General features: G+C 41.3%; 2 protein-coding genes across 7 annotated transcripts in view; both read right to left on the reverse strand.

Moving 5' to 3' along the window:
* The window catches only part of CYB5R4 (cytochrome b5 reductase 4), a 39325-nt gene extending 17457 nt beyond the window's left edge, over positions 1-21868 (reverse strand). The window contains exons 1-10 of one of the 6 annotated variants that reach the window (XM_074819654.1): positions 21729-21868; positions 20285-20438; positions 17374-17474; positions 14862-14946; positions 11170-11211; positions 6071-6125; positions 3504-3561; positions 3327-3420; positions 2710-2742; positions 1921-2043 (exon numbers count right to left, since the gene is read on the reverse strand). In XM_074819654.1, the coding sequence (XP_074675755.1) occupies positions 1921-2043; positions 2710-2742; positions 3327-3420; positions 3504-3561; positions 6071-6125; positions 11170-11211; positions 14862-14946; positions 17374-17474; positions 20285-20438; positions 21729-21803 (820 nt within the window). In that variant the 5' untranslated portion in view covers positions 21804-21868. The other 5 variants (XM_074819657.1, XM_074819656.1, XM_074819653.1 and 2 more) reach the window with 5 other exon arrangements.
* Positions 21869-22709: 841 nt separating this feature from the next.
* On the reverse strand, positions 22710-25400 carry RIPPLY2 (ripply transcriptional repressor 2). The gene is made up of 3 exons (XM_074820774.1): positions 24955-25400; positions 24759-24823; positions 22710-23000 (listed from the first exon to the last, which is right to left on the reverse strand). The coding sequence occupies exons 1-3, from the start codon at positions 25186-25188 to the stop codon at positions 22835-22837; spliced, it is 465 nt and encodes a 154-aa protein (XP_074676875.1). The 5' UTR covers positions 25189-25400; the 3' UTR covers positions 22710-22834.
* Positions 25401-26414: the final 1014 nt, after the last annotated feature.

Genomic DNA, 26414 nt, shown 5'->3' on the forward strand with positions numbered 1-26414 from the left:
GAAAGTCTCAATTATTTTATTCCCAGAATAAAGCTATTTTGCATACAAAACCAACTGCACACCTCAAAGACATGGAAATTATCTACAGCTGTTAATCACTATTTCTGCATTCACACCGCATGAGGTTTCTCCACACACAACATTATTTTGCTCACACAGAATTGGAAGCAAAGTTAAAACCTGTGCAATTTAGAGAAAGGGGGCACAATTTTAAGCACAAACTGAGAGCATCTACTTAAGACTAAACTGAGCAAACAGAAGCCTCCAACACGCAGATTTTTATGCTTGAGCTGAAAGTACAGGGTTGGAATAAGGAAAGATATTTAAGCCTGAACATTCTTCCCCTATAAACATTCTGGCATGTTCAATTTTAAATTCTGAGGTTTTAAAACTAAAAAACTGCAGAACAAAAATTTCTGGAGTAGGGATTAAAAAGCCATAGATATCAATATATTTGCTAGATTCTTCACCTTTGAAATCAGGGAACTGAAGAAACTCAGGCCCAGCAAGGCCTTTAAGTTTTCTAGAAGTTCAGTTTAAACGGATCTTTACTCAGTCAGCCAGCAATACTATAATAAAGTTAACCAATACCTACAACACCTCTGCGTAACAGGACAAATGCTATATTGGAGACCGACCTCTTGGAAAAAAACTGCAGAATAATAATCTAGAAAGCATTGGTTATTAACACTCAATTTGGATTTTTGCCAATTGCATCCAATCATCCTCATCTTCCTCATTTGTAAAATATCTATAAAGCCACTGTATTCTACACCTCTTGTCCTTTCAGGTTATTTTCTACTTTTGTCTTCTATAATCGTGAAAAGTGACAAAGAGGGAGAAAATGAGCAACGGACAGTGGACAACTTATTAGTCCAGGCTGTATCCCCTTAAATATAGAGGATTATATCAAAAAATCTAATACTGGACAACTCAACAGTTTCTAAAGCTCATAAGGAAAATTACATTCTATATAAGCTAAAGGTAGCTAAAGAAATGTGCTTTTATGCAGTCCATCTTCATTTTTGTATCACAGTAATCTCTCAACTTTAAAGGCCCAAGTAAGAGGTGCACAACAGTGATCAGCATTTAATTAGCTCTTAATGTACAGCTTTGTTTTCATGCATAATAAGGCAGACTAATAGCAGTCAACTTCTGAGCATTATTAGATAAAGGGTTAAGAGGGCTTTTAAGAAATAGGAGAGTTGCAGTAACAGAGGAGTATGCTTGTATTATACAATGTAATTTTGCATAATTGTTTAATTTAGCTGAAAAAAAAAAAAGCAGCACTTGGGTGTGGCATCAAGTTCATGCAATTCTGTTACCACAAAATGAACTCACACATAACATCTACTGCTTATTGCGGACGCATCAGTTTATTTAGAGCTGGCTTTGATACCTATACATGGCTTGAAGTGCCTTATTTAATCAGAGCTCAAGTTACAAAGATGCAGGGTGCTGGAACAACATTACAGTGTTGAAAGGTGTTACTACATCTGCAGTAACAGTTGGAAGCGGAGGTTTTGTTCCTTCACTACAGTTACTCCTATGATGACTGACACAAGGCCATGCATTATCTCCTCAGGGTCTACTGAGGTTTTCATATGGACAGAAAGGATATTAAGCACACAGGTAGCCATGAGACGGAAAAACATTCAAGCAGTCCTCACCTTCCGCTACTAGGTTCTTCCAGTCTTTCCACAAGCCTGGAAGACCTCCAATTCCACTGCAGGATAAAACAAACCAAAGCAGAACAAAAAACCACCTCTAACCTGAACCCTTTCAATAAGGCCAGACAGCACTCCTGAAAGAAATGAAGGTATGACTACAGAAAAAGAAAATCCTGAGGGAAACCAAATAGGACTAATAAGCTCAAAAAAGTCTACAACAGCTGGTAACAATGGCCATGAAACTGCTTACCTCTGTCTGTGCGTTTGATAAATGTATTATGACTCTCCAAGTGCTGTCCCAGCATTTTCCAATGAATGTTATCCTTCTTCTTTAAGGTTATCTCTACTTTCCCAATTTTTTCAGCAATATTTACTAAAAGAGAAAAGGTTTCACACTGTTACTTTTAGTTACATTTTGTGCAAAAAAAATTTTACTCCTCCATTATAACGAAATTTTAGAAGAATTAATTCTGAAGACACACAGAACTAATCCATTAAAATATCAAATTAAATGTATTTCCAGCTATCTCTTTATAGTTTTACAGTGCATTTAAAATGACAAGCACTAACTTAATATGAATAATTAATATATCTTATTTTCTAAATACACTGTAAAAAGTTTCACAGCCTATCTGGTCAAAAAGAATGTTCATGAACTCAGCGTCCTCACTACTGGAAACTGGTAACTACCACTAATTACTACTTCCTTTCTTTTCAAGGCCACTTGAATAAATAATTAAATCCAAGAAAATCCCAGTCTAAGCAAAGAACAGTTTACAAATACACAACAGAACTAAATTCTAATTATTTTAACATTTAGTCATGTTCAGAGGAATCAGAGCACTGTCAACTTTCACAGGCCCAAACGCCACAATTTAAAAAAAAGATTATTCAGTGTTAAGGTTTGATTTGATTGATTGTGTCAGAACCTGGTGGTAAGCAAAACCGTAAAGCATCTGATGAGTCAGAAAACATAAACTGAAGTTTCACATTCTGATATTAGAAGAGATATAGAAGTGCAGCAAGAGACCAAACTTACCAGCCACATCTCCTTGAACCGCATGATCCAAGCCTGAAATAAAGAGAAGCAAACTCTATTTTAAGCAAAAACAAAATTACATTCTAGCCATCATATATACAGTTTAAGACTAAGAATACTGAGTGAACTAATGAGCCTAGAACCCTGTGCATGATTATCTGGCCCTCAAATTTCAGTTGTGTATCCCATCAGTCCCAGTGACTTCTGCAGGCCTAATAAATAACATCAGGAAATGCATAATTTTTCCCGTTATTTTTAACACTGGCTCATGTAAAGCTACCAGTCTGTATTTACCTATATCATTCCACTTGCTGTCTATGAAAAAGGGCATTTTAATAACCATCGAAAATATACTTGAAGAAAAATTTTACACAACTTTTACATCAATTTCTTATTATACTTTATTCCACATGTAAAAACTTAAGTACATACTAAATAAATGAAGATGTAAGTCAATAAACAATGTAATTCCTTTACATCAAGGTACTTTAATCATCTTTAATGAAAGAGGAATAAAATATTAATTGGTATATGTAAAATGCATATGGTCTGATGAGAAGGTTTTAATAAAGTAAATAAAAAGTCAGTATTTTCAACTGCAAAATTACAGTACCTACCAATTTCTACAAGATATGAGTGGTCATCCACGATGATCTCTCCCCTTAATTGTTTGTCTTGACAGTCAACTATCACCAACTCTGCATTCATATTCTTTAACAGGCAAGGAAAAAAATATAATTTAATAAAGCTCACAGCTGGATCTTGTGATTCTCCCTTTCATAAAATAAACTTACCTTCTGCTTAGTATATATGACAATAGTGATCAAACTATCTGTTTGGAACCAGTCATAACTGTAAAACAAAATCAAAAAATACAGTAAAGAAAAAAATATATACTTTCTTTGGGCATAAGAATATATATTTAACCAGCAGTTTTCAAGCAGAGCTTCTTTCATGAATTTACAAGCCAAGTACATTATTTAATATTTTTTGAAGAGATAAGTTTAGAGCCACTAATTTTGAAAAGACTACTAAAATAAGAACAGTCTAGTTATGCATCCTGATAGTCAGCACACTGTAGCTAAAATTATATGGCATTGGTTCTACTTAAAAAGCACATGCATCATCTTTACAGCATACGAACCTTCCTAATAAGATGATTAAAATCTTTAACATCTTTGCCATCGACACGGACAGTGGGATTGAGTGCACCCTCAGCAAATTTGCTGATGACACTGATTTGCTGAAGCTGTGTAGTGCAGTTGACACGCTGGAGGGAAGGGATGTCATCCAGAGGGACCTGGACAGGCTGGAGAAGTGGGCCCGTGCAAACCTCACGAAGTTCAACAAGGCCAAGTGCAAGGTCCTGCACATGGGTCGGGGCAATCCCAAGCACAAATACAGGCTGGGGGATGAGTGGATTGCAAGCAGCCCTGCAGAGGAGAACTTGGGGCTGTGAGTGGATGGAAAATTGAGTGTGAGCCAGCAATGTGCGCTTGCAGCCCAGAAAGCCAACTGTATCCTGGGTTGCATCAAGAAAAGTGTGGCCAATGGGTCAAGGGAGGTGATTCTCACCCTCTAGTACACTCTCGTGAGACCCCACCTGGAGTACTGAGTCCAGCTCTGGAGTCTTCAGCACAGGAAAGACATGGACCTGTTAGAGGAGGTCCAGAAGAGGCCACAAAGATGATCAGGGGGCTGGAGCACCTCCCCTGTGAGGACAGGCTGAGAGAGTTGGAGCTGTTCAGTCTGGAGAAGAGAAGGCTCCGGGGAGACCTTATAGCAGCCTTCCAGTACTTAAAGGAGGGTACAGGAAAGATGGGGAGGGACTCGTTATCAGGAAGTCTAGCAGTAGGACAAGGGGTAATGGTTTTAAACTGAAAGAGGGTAGATTTACATTAGATATAAGGAAGCAATTCTTTATTGTGAGGGTGGTGAGACACTGGAACAGGTTGCCCAGAGCACTGGTGGATGTCCCCTCCCTGGAAGTGTTCAAGGTCAGGTTGGATGGGGCTTTGACCAATCTGGTCTAGTGGAAGGTGTCCCTGCCCATGGCAGAGGGGTTGGAACTAGATGATCTTTAAAGTCCCTTCCAACCCAAACCATTCTAAGATCCTTCACTACAGACAAAAGTATTTAATAGCCAGGGTGGCTTCCAAGATTTATAGTTACCATGCACATACTACAAAACCACTGTTCCCTTTGTCTCCTCAAATCAAGATTTTACATTCTTATGTCCCCAAGCTGCCTGAACCTTGTAATAAATCCAGGGTAAGGTAAGAAACAGGAAGCCTTCAAATGCTAATTTTCTGTATGTACACTTTCCAAGAAGTAGCTTACTCACCCAACCCCAGAAAAGCTATTCCCTTCTCTAGCCCTTTTCACTGGGACCATACATCTGACAATCTCATGCCTGGCTCTCCACCATACCACATCTGTAAGTCTCACCTGACTCGAGCATCTTGAAGGTTGCAATCCTAGTGAGTTAACCCCTCGCATCTTCTCCCTTCCCCGGTGTCCTAAGCACTTCTGTCTACTGTATGGACTCTTGGACCAGAAAAGAAGGCAGAGAGAGGATTTCCCCCTCCAGCAGACACTCCTGACACCCAACACATTCTAGACTGCACACCTTCCAGTCACACACCAGAACATGCCAGACACACAGGAAGAAAGACAGCAAGGTTTGGGGAGCACTCCAGAAGATAAGCCACGTTCCAGTTGTTCACAAGCCACAGTATTTTATATGACTGCATGTAACTAGCCCTGAGATTACACATTCACAGGAGATTTTGATGCAAAGTGAGAAAGTGAACCTTGGCAACCGAAGACATCATGGAGTAAAATTATACCTCAGTGACAACAGCAGGCACATCACAGTGAGGTTTTAGGGCCTGCTTTGCTTTGGATATAGTAGAAACTTGAATACAGCCATTCACATCTTAATATATTCCAGCTTGAAATGAGACTTTTCCAGGGTGTGTCAACTCATACACTTATGGACAAATTAACTAAAGTGAAAAAAGCAATCAGCCCAGTTGGAATCCCTTTCCAAGAGTTTTCTCAAGAAGGAAGGCTGAGGAGCCTGGCATACATTTGTATACGATGCAAGGCAGTGCAAGTGTTAGAAACCAACAGAGCAAGCCAAGAACCTTGCATCATCATCTGCCTATACAGTCAATATGACCTTTGGCAAGTTGTTTAAACCTGAACCTCAACTTTCCTACTTATAAGAGGATGGTAATGATATATACTCATTTAGCTGAAATATCAAGAACTAACCACGGAATAAGTTGCCTGCATTTACTAAGAACTGCACAGAATTAATAAAATGTCTTTCATTGTCTATTGAACAAAGGTTTACCTTGGAGTTAAATCTTTAGCAGAAGCACCCAGTATTTTCTTCTCAGGAAGCATACCTACAAAAAGCAGAGAGTAATTAAAATATCTGCTGTGACGCTTGCTTAATAGAAAAGATAATCAGAGATGTTTTGGGGCTTTTTAAACTGAATGTTCTAAATAACCCTCCACAATATTTAGTGGCTTTATTTCCACAGGCAGCCAGAAGTATCCATGTACTTTTTAAATTTTGTTTTTATTCAGCACTTTCTCTTGGAGGGCAGGCTCCTGGAACATGAAGTTCTACTTCAGAAATTAAGAGATCTATATACCACAGAACCCGTGTGTGCAGCCCTTCCGGTACATGTATCTTGGTCTCAGTTTCATCTGTTATTAGCTTGTGCCTCCACATTTTCTGGCAGTGAAGCATGGAAAAAAGGTTATCTGAATGAATCTCCTTTAACAGAACTATCTGTTTATACAATTCAGATGAACAAATTCAATTTGGGATGTCTGGTCTAACCTAATTCACAAGTAAAATTTCCTGTTAGTCAGCTAAGCAAAGCTATCAGCCTTAATCTCTCTACTTTGACTTTGCTAGGAATTTTCACAGAATTCAGCTGCTCACTTTTAATAATTAAACAACATGAAACAGTCTGAAAAAGCCTTTGCTGGGAGGCAACACTTGGTCAGTCTTTGGAAACATCAACTGTACTAATCTCTGGCCTAATAGAAACCAAACATATTTGGCAAAAACTTAAGCAGAGATGACAGATAAAAGCAACTGCAATCCTTCATAAATTTTAAAACAAGGAAATTATATAGAATAATGATGGAGGAAGCTGCACAGACTGAAACATAATATGATTTGTAACACCACATGAACAGTAGGAGTTTTCCTGGACAACCGTTAGGCACAGGTCTAAGATAACAGCTGGCAAGTGCTGGTTTCAAGCCCATTCAAAGGCAAACCTTGCAAACCTGAAATAGCTATGCATAAAATAATTAATGTATGAATTCTCAGTTACCTAGATCATTATCTTCTAAATGCCAGTAAATTAAAAACAAAGAGAGTCACTCTAGTCTAATCCAATCTTGACAAAACTATTTGATCATCCAGATGGGGGAATTAACCCAAAACAATTGAAACTTGCTGGAATTACTTATTCTCTGATCCTTAATTACCTGTAAGTGCACCCCATCTGCAGCTGCCAAGAAAGCTAAATGGCAGAGCAGTCAAGATCACTGCGAAAGAAAACCAAACACCTAATGATAAAAGCTTTCTCAATGCTAAGCCTTTCTTGAGGACATACATGCTCAGGTTGGCCTCACTGGATAAGAGGAATTCATGGTCATACACACTCCTATTTGCTTTTGCAGGTCAACAGAAATACAGGAACAGCCACAATAAAATAGAATGTTCTGGCAAACCAAGTTATTTATGAATTATTCTGAAACGCTGTAAGATGCTATGTGAAAACAAGAAGTCCCATTGCAATAAAAAGATAATGATTCAGGTGATCAATGAACCAATTAAGGTAAGTGCTCCACCAGTCATGGTGGTCATAAGTAAACAAAAGCTGGTGATGAAGCCAAAGGCTGAGGGCAGGCATGAAATGAAGCTTAAGGTGACAACAATGAACAGCAGAATTACAACTCTGTATCTTAATGATCGCAAACCTCAGCTTGTTCCAGAAACTGCTTTACAGAATCCCATGGGATAGCAAGGCTACTGATAGAGTTTTGATAGATAAGATTACAATCTGGAGTGGGACTGCCAGTCACAGAAGGTGTGATCAACTGTACAAAATCCAACTGGTGGCTAGCTGCTATTCCTAGGGAACAGGGAATGCTGATACTGTTTGATATCATCATTAGCAACCTGAAGGGCACAACACTGTCCCACTGTCAGGAAGTACGTGAGCAATAACAAATCATGGGAAGCAGTTGAAACATGAAAGGTTATGGCTACCATTCAAAAGGGACCCAGACACACTGAAGAAACGGACTGACAAAAGCTCCATGAAGCTCAAAAGCAAATGCAAAATTTTGCACCTGGAAAAAAAAAAATAAATCTGATGCAACAAAACAAATGGAAAGCCTGACTGGATAGAAAGGAGCTTTGCAAAAAACCTTCCAGGGACTTAGTAGACAAGCTGAACTTGGGCAGATAGTGCATACTTGTGGTGATGAAGGCCAACCTTACCCCGGGCAAACGCACTGCAACCAGTTCAAGCGAAGCAGTTCTTCCTCTCTTGTTCAGCATTTGTGAGACCACATCTGGAGTACTGTGTCCAGTTTTGGCTCCCCAGTTCAGGACAGACATTGATATACCAAATCAAGTCCAGGGAAAGGCCACCAAAATGGTGAGCAGTTGCAGCACAAGTTATATGAAAGGAGGCTGAGGGAACTGTGTTTGTTCAGCCTGCAGAAGGCTAAAGAGGAAATCCAACTGCAGTCTTCAACTACCTCAAGAGAATGGTGTGGGAGAGAAGGAAGTATAGAGAAGATTGCCAGACTCTTCTCAGAGAAGGACAAGAGATAACAGACAAGCAGCAGTGAAAAGGCAGGGGGGCAGGAAACAAAATACCACACCTCTTTGCTTTGTTCTTCGAAGGCCCAGAACAAGCTTCACCCATATTTGTAAACTCCAAATATTACTAAGAAAAATAGGAACACTTATATTACTTATGCTAAAGAATTCCAGCTGGTTGAACCTCAAGATTTAGTTTTCTGTACTTGAAACTCTAGCTCAATCACCCTGTTAAGTTTTTTCAAGGTTTGATGTACATATACTCAAACACCAGCTTGTTTTCAGATGGTGGAACTGCCCAAGTCTTTTTTTTTTTTTTTTTCTATTAATATTACAAAAATCATCATCGCAACAATTTGGGTGAAAGAGAAATTTAGTTTAGCTCAGAAGTGCAAGGCTGAAAAGATAATTTTTAAAATAAGTCTTGGATACATATTTGTTTTCAAACACATACGAAGTTTTCAGGCACACTTTCATAATGGCAGTGTTTTAAAATTTTGATGTCTTTTGTTTGAAATTCAAGTATGAACAATGTTGAAGAGCACATTAAGTTACACCCACGCTGACTGTTATCAACAGAAATATATTCTGAAAACTTCATCTTTGATTGCCCCTAACGTTACATACAATTGATGTTCACAAAAATAAAGGATACATTTAAGTTGACTGATCTGAGCACACTCCAAATACAGTTATTATTTATACATTTTAGATTGATAAGACAAAACTGTCTTTGCTAGTGCCAACAACTTCCAAAAAAATCAGAGCCCATGCCATAAGCTTCTGTCTCCCACTTTCAGACAACGATGTTTATTTCTAGACTCATTTTGACTTAAATTTACAAGAACTAAGGACTGAGGTGCAACAACTCATGGAAGGTAACTTCAGGAACTGACTTATCCTATTTTGGAAAAAGTCTTGCCAAGCAGGTAAACTGAATACAACAAGCAAGCATCAGTATTTTGGCAATTTCATTGGAAACTACCATCAGAATAATTTCCTATGTCTCCTGACAAGTTACCTAATCTGGACAAAAAAAGTCATTGCTAGGAGCAGGAGGGGAAACAAGATGGAACACAGAGGGAATATCACTTATTTATCTTTACCTGGATCCACTGTGAATATGAAAGATGCACAGGAAAGCATCTTGTAAAGCACCGTGTATTTAATGACTACTAGCTGTTAGTGATATAATTATGGTAAAGTAGAATTTGGTTTCTAATTTCCCCAGTCCTTCAAAAAAAGATTAACAGGTTCCAGCAACCTGTTCACTGATGAAGAAAAAAAAGGAAAGTCGGGCAGCAGACCCAAAGTTTAGCTTAACATCTTGTAAGGCTATAGACCAAAACAGGAACAAATACAATCAGTCTTGCTTACTTTTACATGACATATAACTTTCTGCGTAGCTCAATGATTATGCATTCTAAAAGGTAAACTACCTTTTAGAAGTCAAATACAACATTCACAGAATACAAAGGGAGGGCAAGGAAGACAGTATGAGAAACAAGAAAACAAATGGGAACTCAAATTCAGCAGAGAAAGCATGAATAAGTTATCTTACCCTCACTGTGCCTGAACTGCTGGGACACCACCCTGAGAACTTCTCTGGCTTCATCTAGGTCTCCGCTCCTCCTACCACTCCAAAATTTGACCGCTCTAGACTCCCTTTTCAAAGTTTCAGCCTAGACTTCTCCATGACCAATTTGCAACTGTCCCCTTTCAAGCCAATATGTCAGCCTTGAGTTCAAATTGTATTATTTCCCTTCACACGTGCTCATCTTATTTGCTCCACCAACACACCCCCATCACAACTCATTATCGTGGCTTCATAATCCATATTCTTTTAGGAAGCCTCTTATACAAATATGACTAATCAGTCTGTAACATTTCCCTAAAAGCATCAAAATCAAATACATACTACTTGATTATGAGCAACCAAAGCTACCTCCAGTACTCAAGGAAGGGTTCAGTGAAGGCTTGAGAATGCTTCCCTATCTCTACATGGAGAATCGTCAACCTCCTGATACATCCACAGGGCTATACTTACTTCTCTTAGAGCTACAATTGTCAGCCCAGTCATTCTCAGTTACATCTCAAGTAGTTCAGTCATGCTGTAATCAGCTAATCCACCTCCATTTCAACTTGTTTCCCATTGATGACCTTCCAGCTTTTAGTAAAGACTAATCAATTCTAAGTGTTTCCCAAGATTTTGTCTCATCTCTGCTACTCCAGCCCCATGGCCACCTAGCTCTTCAATACAGAGAAGGATCAAAAAGCCTGGTGATTTTGTACAGGCAGATTTCATAGCACACCGTAAATTGTGACGTATCTTGGCCAACTAGAGCAGAAAGCTTGTCCATCTTATAACTCCCTTATCTATACTACTCTGCTACAGTCTTACAATACTTTTAAACACTTAATTCATGATACCCGATTAGGATTTTGCCTTCTGTAACTTCCACAGATCACTAGAGGCTCAATATCAGATTCAAATATAAAGACAGACGGAAGTCTGGATAAACACTGCTCATTCGATAATATCCAAATAAGTTTAAGATTCACTCCCCACCTCACTCCAGGTGAATACTTACCATTAAGTTGTTTCTTCTCTTCAGACAGAGTAGAGGAAATCTCTACAAGCATTAAGAAAAAACAAGCACAACATTAAGAAGTTATAGCACAGTACTTGCACACATCATGCTAAAGAAATAAGCCAAAGTAAGGATCTCCCAGTAAATCTTTCAAAAATTTAATAGATTTACCAGAATGCTTCAGATATCAAGAAGTCACAAATAAATGCAGCGCTGATTACCACTCCAAAAGATTATGTATAATCAAAAAAATACTATATTAAAAATGCCAAAAGTTGCATAGTACTAATAGGAAACACAAGAGCTCTGGCACTTCAGTACAAACATCCCAGATGACCTTGTGCAGTTATAAACTTCACAGCTAAGAAGCTCGCTAAATCTGTCACACTTTCATGACAGTTGCCTCATGACAACATACAGCAGACTCTGACCAACCCTTGGAAATCTAAACCCAATCCTTGGCAGAAACCCAGGAAAAAGAAAATCTTTCTATAAGCTCCTTCTGTCAAATGATTTTATTTGACAGGTTATCTTTTTCATTAAATCTACAGTATGCTGCAACTACTCCAAACAAACAAATACTAGCAGAAAAAGAAGATAAAGACCAAGCAGATGAATTACATAGTGTTAATTCATATATAAGGTGCTCAACTCGAGGGGAAAGGCACTGCATCTCTTAGCCACATATCCTTCTGCTCACAGGAAATCTGTGTGGAAAGCAGTCCTCCGTACGTACCCAGTACCCAGCCCCCTTCTGCCTTCTCCGCATTGCCCATCTCAGATTGTCTCAGGACAAAGGTCCATTTTATATTCTCTTTTATGGTAGCCAGGTTTGGGGAAGTGAGACAAACCAATGTGTTCCTCCAGCTCCCTTTTATGAAAACCAAAATGCGAATGTTTCTCCCCTGTTCTTCTGAATCTCTCCCAGTGCTCTACATCACAGCAGCCAGTGTTGGAGGAAAAATGCCATTGTGAGATAAGTGAAGGAAAGGCTCCTGAAAAAGCACCAAGCATACAGTATTGCAAAATTACTTCAGCGCTGACCAAGAACTACCTTTCATCAGAAGCTTTCATGTTGTGCCATTGTAAGGTAAAAACAAAACACTTCACAAGATGAATGGGACAGTTCACCCAAAATTTTTGGTTGAGGCTGTATTTGTCTGTGTATTCTGCTATGCACCACTTCAGGCTTTCTGCCAGGATAGGCAAGTCATTCACAAAAAATCATTTTTGATTAAGGGTAATATTGTGTGTTCAAAGTCTACTCTTATTTCACTATATTTTAACACACTGCACTGAAACTAGCATTGCAATTTTAAGGACAGTTTGAGGCATTTCCAAGACACAGTCCTACCTCTCTTCCTTGGATGACACCATAGCTCTCAGTCTAATCTCACTGAATTAACAATAATACAACATGCATTCTGACTCCCAAGTTATGTTACCACTGAAGTATCTGTGTCTATGAGAAACATAAGCAGTATTAAAAGATACCAGACAATAAACTAATGTCCATGCTAATGTTTACAGCTGAGTACCCTGAAGGGAAGGCAAGCAGTTCAATGCTGTACAGGTTTGCTGAGGCAGATACCGAAATCATCTGTTACATGCCTGGGTACTGCTGTAGTTACTGCACTGACCTTCTCAGCAAGTACAAACACCACACATGTCAGTACACCACTCCACTTAACACCACAGAAGGGACACTTGGAAATTCCTATTTGTCACTACCATATCATCAAGCAGCATTCCCAAAAGACAGGTTGGCAAGACATTAATTATCACCAGCATCTTCAAAAGACTCTTCTTCCTTAAAAAACCCCTGGAGTATGCAAGGACAAACTTCAGCTTCCTTAAACAGCTCAGTGAGCAAATAATTGTATGATCTTCAAAAAAAACCACCAGAACACGGGAAACAAAAACTAAGTTAAACAACCATAAATCTTCCAGCAATGCCCCAACAAACCTCCATCTGCCTTACTTGCACTATATTGAGACTGTACCAAACAGCAAGTACCAATGCCAAACACTCACCCACAGCCACAAAAAGAAAGCAGTGTATTCCATAATTTGAAGTGCTGCATTTCCTCTATAATTATAGGCCCATTTAATCCTGTATTCAAGAACATGCACCTTAACTTAGTATTTTATTCTTCTATTTTCAAATGTAAACTTTGATGAATATGGTCTTCTGGAAAGATGCAAAACTAGAATTATTGCTGGCTGATAGTGAAGTTAGTCAATCATGGGTTTGGTAATTCAAAAGAGGACACATAACCTACCCAGAATCAAAGTAAACTGAGAATTTTACAGTGAAGAATTTCAGCAAATCGAGTCTAAACAGTTTGATTATTAATTAATGAAATTACATTTCTTCAAGCCTGAAATGGCTGAAATAGACACAGGCAAAAGAACTGATTTTATACAGTTGGCAACCTTTATTCTGCGAATCTTATTACAGCAAAATGGATAAAACAGTCCTATTATGGAAGAAAGCAGAAAAAGGAAACAGCAGAAAATGGACTCTCATAGCTTGCCAGGGCCAAGATATGTTCATTTTTTACTGACTGGCAGTCACAAGAATTCCTTCCAGTTGCAGAACAGTTAAGATTAATGAAATCAGCAAAAGTCAGGTTTACTTTTAAATTTCTAACTCAGTTGACAAAGTAGCAGTAACTTATCTGTAACACTTCACTTCATGAAGCAGTTATGCTGTTGAGGTTTCTCCATACTTTGCAGCATTTCCCTTAACAGCTCAATAGTGGAATTAGCTACCTTGCAACAGGGAGATGTGAAATACTATTCCCCTTCCTGTACAGACCAAACTCAACGTAACTGCTGACAGTGTGATCTAAGCACTAAACAAGTACGCAGTGCACCTTGTCAGAAGTTGAAGACCTACTAGAGACAGCTGAATTTGTGAACTAAAGAACACCACAGAATTTGAGAAAAATAGTTGCAACCACTAATTCTTTCACGTTTCCACTGCGGTTTTGCTAAGGGTCAATATTCAGTAACAGTGTCTGCTTCCTAGGTATGGGAAATTTTTGCTGTGGCCTACAAACCAAAACAAATACTGAAGATTAAAGTCTCTGGAAACCATCACCAGTATTTAAGGACAATATACTACATCTCTTGCTGTCCTGGCTCAGAGGAGTCTGTTGTATCAGCAGAATTTTCTCCAAGTAAATTCAAACTGAAGGACCCCATAAAGTGTTCTGGAAAGGCTAGCTGTCCATAAAGTGTATTCAAATAGCTCAATACATATGCAATTTGCCAGACCTATGTCTGGTGCTAAATTCACCAGATTGAAAATACTGACTTTTATTTCAAGATGAGAGAACTGCCTATGACAGTTTGTCTCCTGGGATCAGAAGAAGAAAGAGGGATCTTGGTGGAAGGAAAAAAAATCATTTATTTCTATACACATATGCACATAACACACACGTCTGCTTTCTGATGACTAAAAACAAAAGAAGAAATGTAGCAGTACGTTACTTATAAAAGCCTTCATGCATAAAATAGTTTCATCTTCAGGTATCTGCTGTAAAAAGACTGAATATATGCAACAGCCTTCATCTCTAGGCAAGAATAGAGCCTCTCCTCAAAAATATGATTTAGGATTTCTCATAATTTCCAGCAAACTTTGGAATAAAGAATAATAGAAATTATTTCATTCTTAAAAACCTCACCTTTTGGAGCAGAAACAGGCTTGACAGCCATTCTCCCAACAAGACATTCCTTCAGCATCGATTCATAATTGACCCAACGATGAACCTATATCAACAAAATATGTTTTCACAAAATTTGCAACTCTTACTATGTTGTTCTATGCAGTGAAATAGAAAAGTTCATTTTTGTAGTGGCTAATGTAATTCATTTAGCAGACTTTTTTTTTTTTTAAACACAGACACTCATTATTGCCTTGTTCAATACTTATGTTTACTTCTATTACAGATAGTACGTAATGAAGTAAAAAAAAATAGGACCAAGAAAAACTGAGAATAGTTTCATTTACTCATTTTAGGCTTTGCAGTATCTGAACATCGTAACCTTGAGCTACAGAAAATATTTCAGAAGAGCATTTTTATGATGTATGCTATGCAATTAACAGAATAAAGACCTCATCTTTACCACAAGGGTAATTAGTCTTGTTTAGATACAAGTAAAGGAAAAAGGGATGAAGGAAACAAAGATCAAGAATAGTAGTTTAGATACACAAACACCTCCTACCAAGTTGGTGTATTTCTGTTTGTTTCTGTCTTACTATCACTGAATTATTTGGAAATTAGCTATTTTAGAAAGTCAAATAAAGCGAAGAAAAAGCAGTAGCTTTGCAGACCAGAACTGGAGAACTTGCAGAGGAAATGGATGGCAGAAAAGCCAATTCAGATAGGGCATCCTGGGTAACACAAGAGAAAAGGAAAAAAGTGCTTCCTGACAAATTTGAATGGTATGTAGAGATTTAAAAATAAAAACTTGAAACTGGACAAGCTAAGGAGATGAGATAAAGAATCCCATTCACAAGTTGTAGTTTCCTCACACACAGATAACAGAAAGAAATGAAGGATTTTGAATGACAGTTAATTTTTCCAGAAATTTGAGAAACACTAGCAACCTACCAAACTCTTAAAGAGCTCAGTCTCCGACAGACACAGAATGCTAAAGCGGAGGGGATAACAATGGAAATGCCTCCAGAACAGGAAAGACATCAGCCAGAAACAAAAATTTGAACAGTGTATTTTTAGGATCTGAACACTGCTTTCCACTCCTAGGACAAAACTAAAATAAAATTAAAAAGTAGCAAGTATGTATCTGAATTCAGTAACAACTTCAACTTGAGGGGCTTCCCAAAACATTCTGGATGTCAAGACTCCTGTTTCTGAGCTCATCATACAATACTTGACAGTGATCCAGCTACAGAATTCAAGGCCACAACTTGATACTTTCAGGAAAGAAACTCCGTATTTCTTGAAACCAGAGAATTATGCCCAAATCCAACACTTAATTTGGGAAAGGATTAACCAAAGATAAACTTAAAGCTAAAACATCTGAAGGACCCCAAAAAGTGTTCTGGAAAGGCTAGCTGTCCATAAAGTGTATTCAAATAGCTCAATACATATGCAATTTGCCAGACCTATGTCTGGTGCCAAAATCACCAGATTGAAAATACTGACTTTTATTTCAAGATGAGAGAACTGCCTATGACAGTTTGTCTCCTGGGATCAGAAGAAGAAAGAGGGATCTTGGTGGAAGGAAAAAAAAATTTATTTATTTCTATACACATATGCACATAACACACACGTCTGCTTTCTGATGACTAAAAACAAAAGAAGAAATGTAGCAGTACATTACTTATAAAATCCTTCATGCATCTTTATTTACATTCATTGTTAAAAATATTTTGCAAATAAAGGCATAATATACGGTGATGCACGAACTGTAAAGAGGTAACAGATTTCCTTTCAGAAACAGAGAAGGTTTCCTTCCTGCTCTTTCCCAGTTTCTCAAGCCTTGTGAGCCAAGGAGACTCAACAAATGCCTGTTTCTAAAAAAATACCAACTCAGTGAATCATCTTTTACAGCACCAGGGTTTGCAAGCGATTCCTTACAGAAAAGCACACCCTTTCTGCAGACCCTTTGTTTTCTGAGTCTTTTCAAAACATTTAAAGAAATAGTAAACAAAGAAGAGACCAGCTGTCATCTTGTGATTTGTTCACAATCAGTTAATAGGAGCCCCAGCACTTTTTCTTAGTACTTTGTACCTGATAATGTAGTGGCCAACTCAATAGACAAAAGAATACTGCAAGCATTTTTCAAAAAGTGACATTTTCGAGAAGAAAATGCCTTTTAAATGACAGCAATTAGTCACTGTGGTAATTTACTAAGAAGGTGGTATCTCAAGTTGTTGCTAGCTTTATTGCTATTTCTGCTAAAAAAAATAACTTAATAAAAGGGTCAAATTGAAGCATCATTCCAACAACATAAAGTGACGTTTTCATCATTGTCTTTCGGTACAAAGTTAGAACTACATGCCTCTTTCAGCACACGTTAGTGCCATCCTAGTAACTCCCTGATCTTCCATAGGCCTGAAAAAGTTCAAATCACCATTTCCACTGGAATGCCCTAAAAATAATCAGAAAGCATGCATTTTTCAAACTCCCTTTCAGTAAGCAAGTGTCATTCGCTGCCAGTTGTTCTTACCTGATCAAAGAGATCTGTACCATCAGTTCCAGCTGCTTTCATTAGTTCATCCTCACCACCAGGATGATATTCCATGTATGGTGTGACATTATATACAAATCCTGAAGAAAATGGAATATAAAAACAGGTGAGCAGCATTTCTACAACCACTACAACCACTCCTATCCCCAAAAGCAGCAGAAAGGTTTGTGTATATTAAACAGTGTAATGGCAAACAGTAAACATCACTGGAACAAATAGTATGACTTCACAAAACCAGAAACGTAAGGCACACAATTGTATAGAGCACAAGGTGTACCTTACTACATGGAGGTGCCAATTTTACAATGCCATACGACTTGTTCCAGTGAATGTCTGAAGAAACCTGCAGGGTTCAACCTTGTAGTTAAACATGATGTATCCTAGCTAGGGAGTAAAAGAACCAGCGGCTGGTTTAAACAGAGACATAAAATTGAGCCAGCTAGTGCACAGAATTGTTTTCATTCTCCCTTTCAATTAAGTTACCCCTGAAGTGCTGTCATAGTTGTTTCCCTACCATGAATCACCTACAGAGTAAAATGCCTCTGGGAATGAACTGTCTCCCATGAGGAAAAACTGCTACCATCAGCAACAAAACTTCCATTCTTCAGATTCAGCAATATAAAAAACTTAACATAGCCTATGCTCATTAAAGGCTTACAACTCTGGTATCAAATTTGTCCCAGTAAAAGGGCTCAGCATTCTTTCTACACGAGTGCTATTCTTAATATTTCCAGGGAGATAAAACAATGCTTCTTCACAGGTCTGAAATGATGAAGTCTCATTATTGTTGCTATGCAACCAGAGTAATTAGAGCCTGGAGAATGCCGTTACAAACAGACTTAACTACAGACATATAGCTGTTAACAGGCCTACTGCAGGCCTACCTAGCAGAATATTTGAAGATATATAACATTATCAAAACAGGAAGCTACCAGAAGTGGAACTGGTGCTTTCATAAGAAGTGCCAGTGCTTTCATAAGAAGCTTTTAAGGTATTAAAAAGTCTATATTAATTACTGCAGAAGGAGAGGTAGGCGTTCAACACTGGGTGGGACAATTCTAGTTGGAAAGAACAACCATCCCAGACAATAAAGGAAGGATCGTTGCATATTTTACTGACCTGATCATCTGATGGATGTATTCACTATGCCATCTTGTGTGCAGCACTGATCACTGCACGCAATAAGAAGTAAGTAAACATCTACATAGTTAGGACCTCCTAAAATGTGAGCCAAATCTCCAATTTACAATCAAATTTCCACGAGCAAAGAAAATCTCATTATATATCCTTCACACTTCTTTTAACTCCCCTGACATCCCACTTTATATACAATTTGTGACTTATATGACAGCTTTCTTTGATGATCATCATACTGGGTTTTTGAACAAGTTAGCTCTTGGTCTTCTAGTTCACATTCCTCTCATCAATTTCTTCTTTCTTATAGAGACACAGTCTAACTACCAATGCAGAGACATCATTTAACTTTTCACAATGGTGTTATTTTACTACTTGTCCACTTATCAGGTCCACAGATAATCTACCAGAATTCTCAGTTATGCTGTTTTTTTCATTAGTAGTTCTAGAAAGAAAAGGCAGAAATGGAAAAATTTGAAGACAGATAAGGAAGCAGCATGATGGAGTTCCTGTAAAAATCAACCTCAGAGATGCAGTCAAGGAGGAGTAAGAGATTAAAAACGAAACAGAACCATTTTTAAGCAGTGATTCTGTCTGCGGTAGATGTCCCTTTTTGAGAGAGAAAAAAGAACAGACCGCCACAGTAGATAAGCTTTCCTTCGCACTCTTCCCACTATAGTTTTGCTAGCATGTGCAAGAGCAGCACACAGAGTATTAACAATCCTATTATTTTGTTCAAAAGCCAGTATCGAATGACATTTTACCCTTACTTTCAATCTCATCCCCTTTAACACCCAATAAAAACACAGTCATCCTCATAGAAAAATTCTTAACCTTCTTTTGCTGGAGTTCAGAGATGACATTACATCAAATATCAATGCTGTTCCTTACCAGATCAAAGTCACCACTAAATGAACCTCTCTTCCTAGAGAAATATCACATTAGCTACTCTGATCTTCTTAATCTATCTTCGTAGAAGTGCTGTTATGTCATAACAAATTTAGGGTGATACTAATGTATTTTAGCCTCTGATTAAACCAGAGAGTGAACATTTTGCTCCCTTCTGTAAGACAACTAGGAACTTTGTTTTCAGCACTGAAAAAACTCTTCTAGCCAGGGCTACTGCTCCAAACCACCTTTCCCACTTTATTAACTTACAACATGATACTTTCAACCTTTCAGCTGAAATTCCATAAAACTAGTAACATAAATAGAATGGCTTAGCTACCACAGATATTTGCTAGCTAGACAGGGATTAGAATTGCTCTGTGTGGCAACTGTCAATTGCCTTACTAAGTTTTATGAAGTAATATGTGATCTTGTACGCTTATTTCCCAAAGACCATTCTACAGGTTTAACTAACATTTTAAATATTTATATGTCTGGATGCTTTAAAGCAATCACTAAAAATAGTCTGCAAGACTGAGGAGTGTAAATACATGTCATCACTTTCAATGCCTTATTCTTGTTGAGGTATTACCTATAATCTTGTGTTTTATTATTTTCACATGCAGATATAAAATAGGTATAAAATATGCCCACTTAGAAGACTTCTTAAGAAAGGTCTGAAAGCAAATAAAATCTTTGTGACACAAAACCTCTCACTTGAGCAAGATTACACCTGGCCTAAACATAGAAGGTGTGTAGTTTGTTTTGGGGTGTGGCTTTTGTTCTTGTTTGGTTTTGTTGCTTCTTCTTTAAGTACAGAATAGAGAAGCTAGGCAAAAAATGTAGAAGCAACATCACAGCAACCAACCTCTTATACATATCCAGCAGTCCTCCTTTTTGTTGTGTTTAGCAAGCTCATCTTCAGTCACTTCAGTTAGCCTCCCTTTTAAACCGGTCAAGTCCTTCCCACTTTTAGTTAGCCGAATCCAATCCATCAGACTCCTTCCTGGTTTTAAAGGTACCTGAAAAATAATAAATGTACAAACAGTATTAAATTCTAAAGGAAGAAAAAGCCATTCAATACACTTTTCTAAGCTCCCTAGAAGGACTCAGACAAAACAAGAAATATAACACAACTCATATTATTCACTGATATTTGGGAGCCCTACTCAGCAGTAAGGGTGCTTAAGAAAGCATCTATCTAGTAACCCAGACAAGGGAATTACTGAACATCAACAAACATTTAGAGGACTCTTCCCAAAGCAAACTGCAGATACCAAGTCCTCCTGTGATGGTAAAAAACTTTTATCAGCATCATTTGAGATATGGCCTGGAGACCTACAAGCAACAAAGAGAGACTTGAAAATCATGGCCAGGTAAGACAAGGTAGGAAAGTTCACATTCACAGCATTCATACTTTCTGCAAGCCCTATACTGGATGGAAATCTCACCCAGAGGAAGCTGGGACAGAAGTCTTCTAACTTACCAGGGATGTATTAGCCATGGCCTGCCCTGAAAGGCACAGCAAGACCTTCAGGGTGCCTAGCACCCTCCATTTCAACAGCACCACAGACCGGGAACCCCTTTGATCCAAGCTCTAACAGCAAGGAAGGGTTAAAGAATCGTGGTCTTACAAAACCACAGCAAAACCAGAAGTGAGAAAACTAAAGAGCACATAGACCCACATCACTTGATACTACTTTAGTCCAACTACGAGCTTGGTTTCTAAGTGAGGTCTGCAGACACCAAGTGCCCCCAAAACCACTCCAAAGATGAAGACCCAACATGTAAAGCGTCAGCCGTGAGCTGTAATTTCAAGCTGAAAGCCTCCATCTCTGCACAGGAGGAATCCCGAGACGGCCTGGGAAGGCAGAGCAGGAAGCCTTATCCCCACCGTCTTCTAGAACGAGAAGTACGAATTATTTTTCAGCGACGCAGCAGAGCCAGCCCCTCGCCCGGGGGCCCTGCCACAGCCGCCGCGTCCCCTCAGCGGTTGCTAGAGTACGAGACCTCTCGAAGGAAGCGGCCAGAGACAGCTCTGCCCCATCCGCCACCGGGCCCGCCCGGCACGCCACAGGCGCTCCGCCGAGAGGGGCCAGGCCACGCAGCCGGCCGAAACCAAGCGGGGAAAACGCTGATCCCACCGGACCGGGACCGGGACCGGGACCGGGACCGGGACCGGGACCTCGCCCCCCGCCCCCGCGCCCTCCACCCGCCCCGAGCAGCGGTCACTGGCGGCCCCGCGGCACGGACGGCCCCACAGGGCGCCGGCTGACACCCCCCCCCCGCGGCGGCGGGCGGGCTGTCCCTACCTTGGCGCGGCCGCCCGCAGCCACCCGCTGCTGGGAGCGCGGCGCGGGGAAGGCCTGCGGCGGCACGTTCAGCATCCTGCCGGCACGGGCCGCGGCCTGCGCCCCGCCGGCGGGCGGGCGGAGCGCTCCGGCCCAGGGCGCAGGCGCGGCGGCGGGCGGGGCCCGGGCCCGGGCGGGGTTCAGGCGGGCCGTGGCCTACCGGAAGCGGCCGGGCTGCGTTGCCGGGCGGAGTCGGGCGGCTCCGTAGAAACCGCCCGGGTCCATCTTAGGCCCGCGGGGGGTCCCGGGGCGGGGCGGTGGCCCAGGCCCAAGACACACGGGGCGAGGACAGGGTCTGGTGTGTGCACAAGCTGTTCGTCAGAGACACTGCCATTTCAATTAATGTTTTGGATTATTTTTGTTTTCTTTCTGAGCTTTGGCCTGCATGATGATTGGTACCAAACTTTTGCTTCGATTATCAAAAACAAGTTCACAATCAAAACAACTTACATTAGACCTTTATCTCATTTCATGATGTCCACTTTCCAAACAAAACTAATAGTTTCTTACTGTATTTATGTATAACAATACAGCTCATGTACACGAGAGAGCATGAGTGACATAAGGCAAACCCCTTCTTTAAAAGCAAAAGCTAGAGTAGAATTTGGACCCTTCTCTCTATCTGAAAGAACAGCTATAGCATTTCTCTTTTTGATGTTTGAAACCCCATTGTAACAGCAGGCATAACACTAGAATACTTAAACCAATGATTCCTTGATATGCTTCCACATGGAGCCTACTAACTCACAATGAAAAAGCCTTCCTCATGTCCTCAAACATTGAGAAAGTCACATAACCATAGAGCCCTTTAAGGCAAGACATCTGTTCTCTGCTCCTAAACTTCCAGTCTAAAAAAATATAGGACCTCGGATAAAAAACAAACCAAAACTACCTTCCCTGCCTAAAACAGGACAGGAATAGAATGAAGGAAAAAGGTTTACGTAAAATTACAAGACATTTCAGTTTTATTAAGAATAACTTACATACAAATAAATTATCTTTAAAAATACTATAATACATTTTTATATTAAATTAAGTCTTAGAAGTTGCATTGGCCTTTCCTGCAATCAGCAATCTGATGCAGTTCTTGAATCTTGTTCCAGTTCATCTTCATCATCTTCACTATCCGAGTCTTCATAAAAGGAAATTGTAGCTTGAACTGGAAAGTTTTTCAGAAGTGCTTCAGCTTCCTGATATAAGTAATCATAGCACCTTGATTTGGGCCAAAATAGTCTGAAACAAGTATACACAATAGGTTTGCTTATTGTTATTGCATATTCTACTTGGAGGCTGATAGACAAGAAACAGCAGTGAAATTCTAAGAGAAGCGCATCCTACAGTTTTTCCTCATGCGCTCAATTGCTAAACTGCTTTCTACATTTAAATAGAAAAAAATATTCTCTGGATTCTGTATTTTCATCCAAAGAGATAAAGATACACTTCAAGTGCTAGTTTTGCAGCAAAACTACTCTAAAGCCCAAGATCCACTGCATTTGAAACTTACCACTCCAGTACCTCATTAACAGCATTACCTGGGGACCTCATCCAAATAATATTGCCCTCACTGGAGCCATTCCTAGGGAATATAATCAGTTTCAAACAGGATCCCTAATATATTTGGATTAAATTAGTAGTTTTGTTACTGAAGGTCCTCAACCTAAGTCATTGTTTACAATGGTCTGAGAAAAATCTTGAAGTGAAAGAAGTGTTAAAGGTCTAGGGGGACCAGACCTTGATATTTCACCCCAAACTCCTGTCTTTTCAAGAAGAATCATCCAACAGACTTCTTGCAAAAGATGCCACTTGGGTCTAGATTTTTGTCTGTGTTGCTGATAATATCATGGTGTAGCAAAGGCTATCAGCTAATGAGATAATACATTGCAATTGATACACTCCACAGTTCCTTTTCAACTAGCATCCTCTTTTGTATACAATTTGGAAGTAGCTGGAAGAAACAGACAACAGAGGTCCCAAGAACTAAGAAATCAGCATACTGCAACATAATGCTGACTACAGATTGCTTGTGATAGAAATACATTCAGAAGCAGAACTAGGTTTCTAGCAGTTACAAAGAGTGCTTTCTAGGCTACTGTTTAACAGAAGGCAGCTTCCTTTGCAGCACAAAGTAACTGACACTTGCTTTGTAACAGCTCTCCATTGTCAGGGTTCCCTGCAGCATTCTCATACCTAAGCCCCACGGTGAAGTTGGGGTCTGTGCAATTGCTTATAGTCTGTGCATCAGAATTTGAAGGATCAGAGCCTAGATTTGGGAGCAAGATGCATCTTGTCTGGAAGAACTACCTGTGCAATTACTTTAAGCACCTTGCAACACCTACCAGTACTTCTGAATACAGGCTCTCCTGCAGATTCAACTGTAGTTATTTTCTTTTCAGAACTGCCACTGCAGATACTCTCATTACCTTCGTCACTAAAGCAGCAGTTACATGAGTGTTTTCCTCAGCAATACTGGCTCAGTCAGCCCATACGCTCTCCTCCTGCCACTCTTTCCCACACCCGCACCTGCTCCCTGGCAGCCGGACGCTGGAGGTTTGTGCAGCCAGAGAGCCTAAGAGCTATCCCCGCTCCCTGGTTTAATCCTGGGCACAGGAATGAGCAGCAAGGTGCTTCAGCCAGCTCTGCCACCACAAAAACTCCACATAACTGCATAACATGCCTAAGTCCCACACCATGGAAGCATGTCAACATCTCCTCTTAAAGACCTGGTAAATCCACAAGTGCTGGCAATCATCAGTCCAAGGACCTGTCGGTTCAAGAGCACTTCGAAGGCTACATCACTGCGACGGCACTTTAATATCTTCATAAATAAAGATCTTTATATTCATGAATATATGGGTGGGAACAAATATAGGGGCTTGGCCCGGCACGACACTGCTGGCCAAGGGTCTCTTCCCTCCCGGCCGCGCAGCGAGGGGGCCCGGAACCCGCAGCTCCCCCGGCGGGAACCGGCGGCGGTCCGGGGCTGCCACTTACCTGACGGGATGCGTGTACTGCGCCAGCTTTCGGGAGGCTTCTGCCAGCTCGCGGGGGCTGTGAGGCTGGGGAGGAGAGAGCAGAGGTCAGCCCTGGGGGGGGCACCCAGGCCTGGGGGCCCCCGCCACCCCGCCGGGGCTCCCCACACGTTAGTAGGGCGATGCCGGCGGCAGGCGCCCCGCGCCGCCCCACTCACCGCGGCGGGCCCGGGGCCGTTCCGCCGTCCCGCCTCGCTCGGCGCGGGCACCCAGGGCCTCCAGAAGGACGCAGACCTGCGGGGCAAGGGCAGGACTGTCAGGGCAGGGCCGGGCCGCGCCCCGCACCGGGGTGGGGAGGAGGAGGAGGAGGAGAAGAGGGGCGAATAGCCCTGCGGGGGCAGCGCCGCCGAGGGCGGGCGGGGGCAGCCGCACCCCATCCCTCCGCCCTCCATCCTCCGCCGGTCCGCGGCCGCTCGCCTGGTCCTGCCCGCCCCGGGCCCGGAGGTTTTTATAGCCGGCGGCGGCCGCTGCGGGCCGCGGAGCCCACCTCCCCCGGCTCATTTGCCAGCGCCATCCACAAAAAGGCTCCGCGCGAAGGCGCCGCTGTGTAAACACGGGGCGCGGGCGCGTGCAAGGCCCAAATGGCCGGGGGGGAGGATTTGGCAAGTCGGTGTTAATCGCACTCGAGCAGACACATGGCTGCTGCCGGGGGGAGGGGGGGAGCCGCTGTGGGAACGGAACGAGGGGCGCGGGGCGAGGCGAGGCAGCACCGGGGCCGTGCCCGGGCCGCCCTCCCGCCCCAGCGGCGGCGGGGGTCATTCCCCCCCCCCCCCCCGCCCCAACTCGGCCTTTTGTTGTTGAAACCGTGTTTGTTTATCCCCTCAAGCGGCGAGGCAAGGCGTGAGGGAAGCGAAGGCGGCCGAGCCAGCGCCGTCCCTGCGCCGCGCACCGCGGCCGCACTGGTGCCGGCAGCGCCCGCCGCTCCCCGTGGGAACAGGGCGGGGGGGGGGGCGAGGGGTGCGCAGGCACGGACAAAGGGGTGACACTCCGGGTGGGGATGACACTCCTTAGAGGGGTCCCTATTTCATAACGCGTCCCCCCCTACTCTCCGTGACATATTCCCTCCCAGATAACATGGCTTAGTTAGCATAGTGGCTTTTTGTAGTTTTTGTTTTGTTTTGTGTGTGTTTGTTGGTTTTGTTTTTTTGTTTTTTTGTTTTGTTTTTTTTTTTTTTTAATAGGGTATTTTTACCCTAAAGGAAACGTGCCTTCCTTTATTCTTTTTGATGTGGTGCCGATGCTTCATTCCGCTGCCAGCATCAGATGCTCTTGCTACATGCACAAGGTCTTATGCCAGACTCATACCGTTTCCATGTTCCCTGGTACCAAGGGAGCTAATTTTATTTCTATTTTCTTCCCCCCCCCCCCCCCCCTTCTTTCTAAGATCGCAATCACTGATGCATGTGAGGGGGACAGGAACAATGGTGATCGTATGTAAGAGCTATGAACAGTAATAATATCAGCCCTGGGGAAGCTAGGAGGGCTGGTAGGATGGAGCTGCCCTAGATGCTGAAGCAGGGCTTCAAACCCCGGTAATTTATTGGCCCATTAAAGGCTCACATTACTGAGGCACCACAAAGATTGAGGCACTGTACTCTCTGGAATAATATTTTGCCTT

Source organism: Strix aluco, chromosome 3, assembly GCF_031877795.1.
Source record: "Strix aluco isolate bStrAlu1 chromosome 3, bStrAlu1.hap1, whole genome shotgun sequence".
Taxonomy (NCBI): domain Eukaryota; kingdom Metazoa; phylum Chordata; class Aves; order Strigiformes; family Strigidae; genus Strix; species Strix aluco.

What these genes read in the sequence shown, in the direction of transcription:
- RIPPLY2 (XM_074820774.1), bottom strand. Translation starts at nt 25,188, where the DNA reads ATGGAGGGCGGAGGGATGGGGTGCGGCTGCCCCCGCCCGCCCTCGGCG. An exon ending in ACGGCCCCGGGCCCGCCGCG is followed by an intron (nt 24,824 to 24,954) that starts GTGAGTGGGGCG and finishes TCTCCTCCCCAG; the next exon opens with CCTCACAGCCCCCGCGAGCT. An exon ending in CAGTACACGCATCCCGTCAG is followed by an intron (nt 23,001 to 24,758) that starts GTAAGTGGCAGC and finishes TACTTGTTTCAG; the next exon opens with ACTATTTTGGCCCAAATCAA.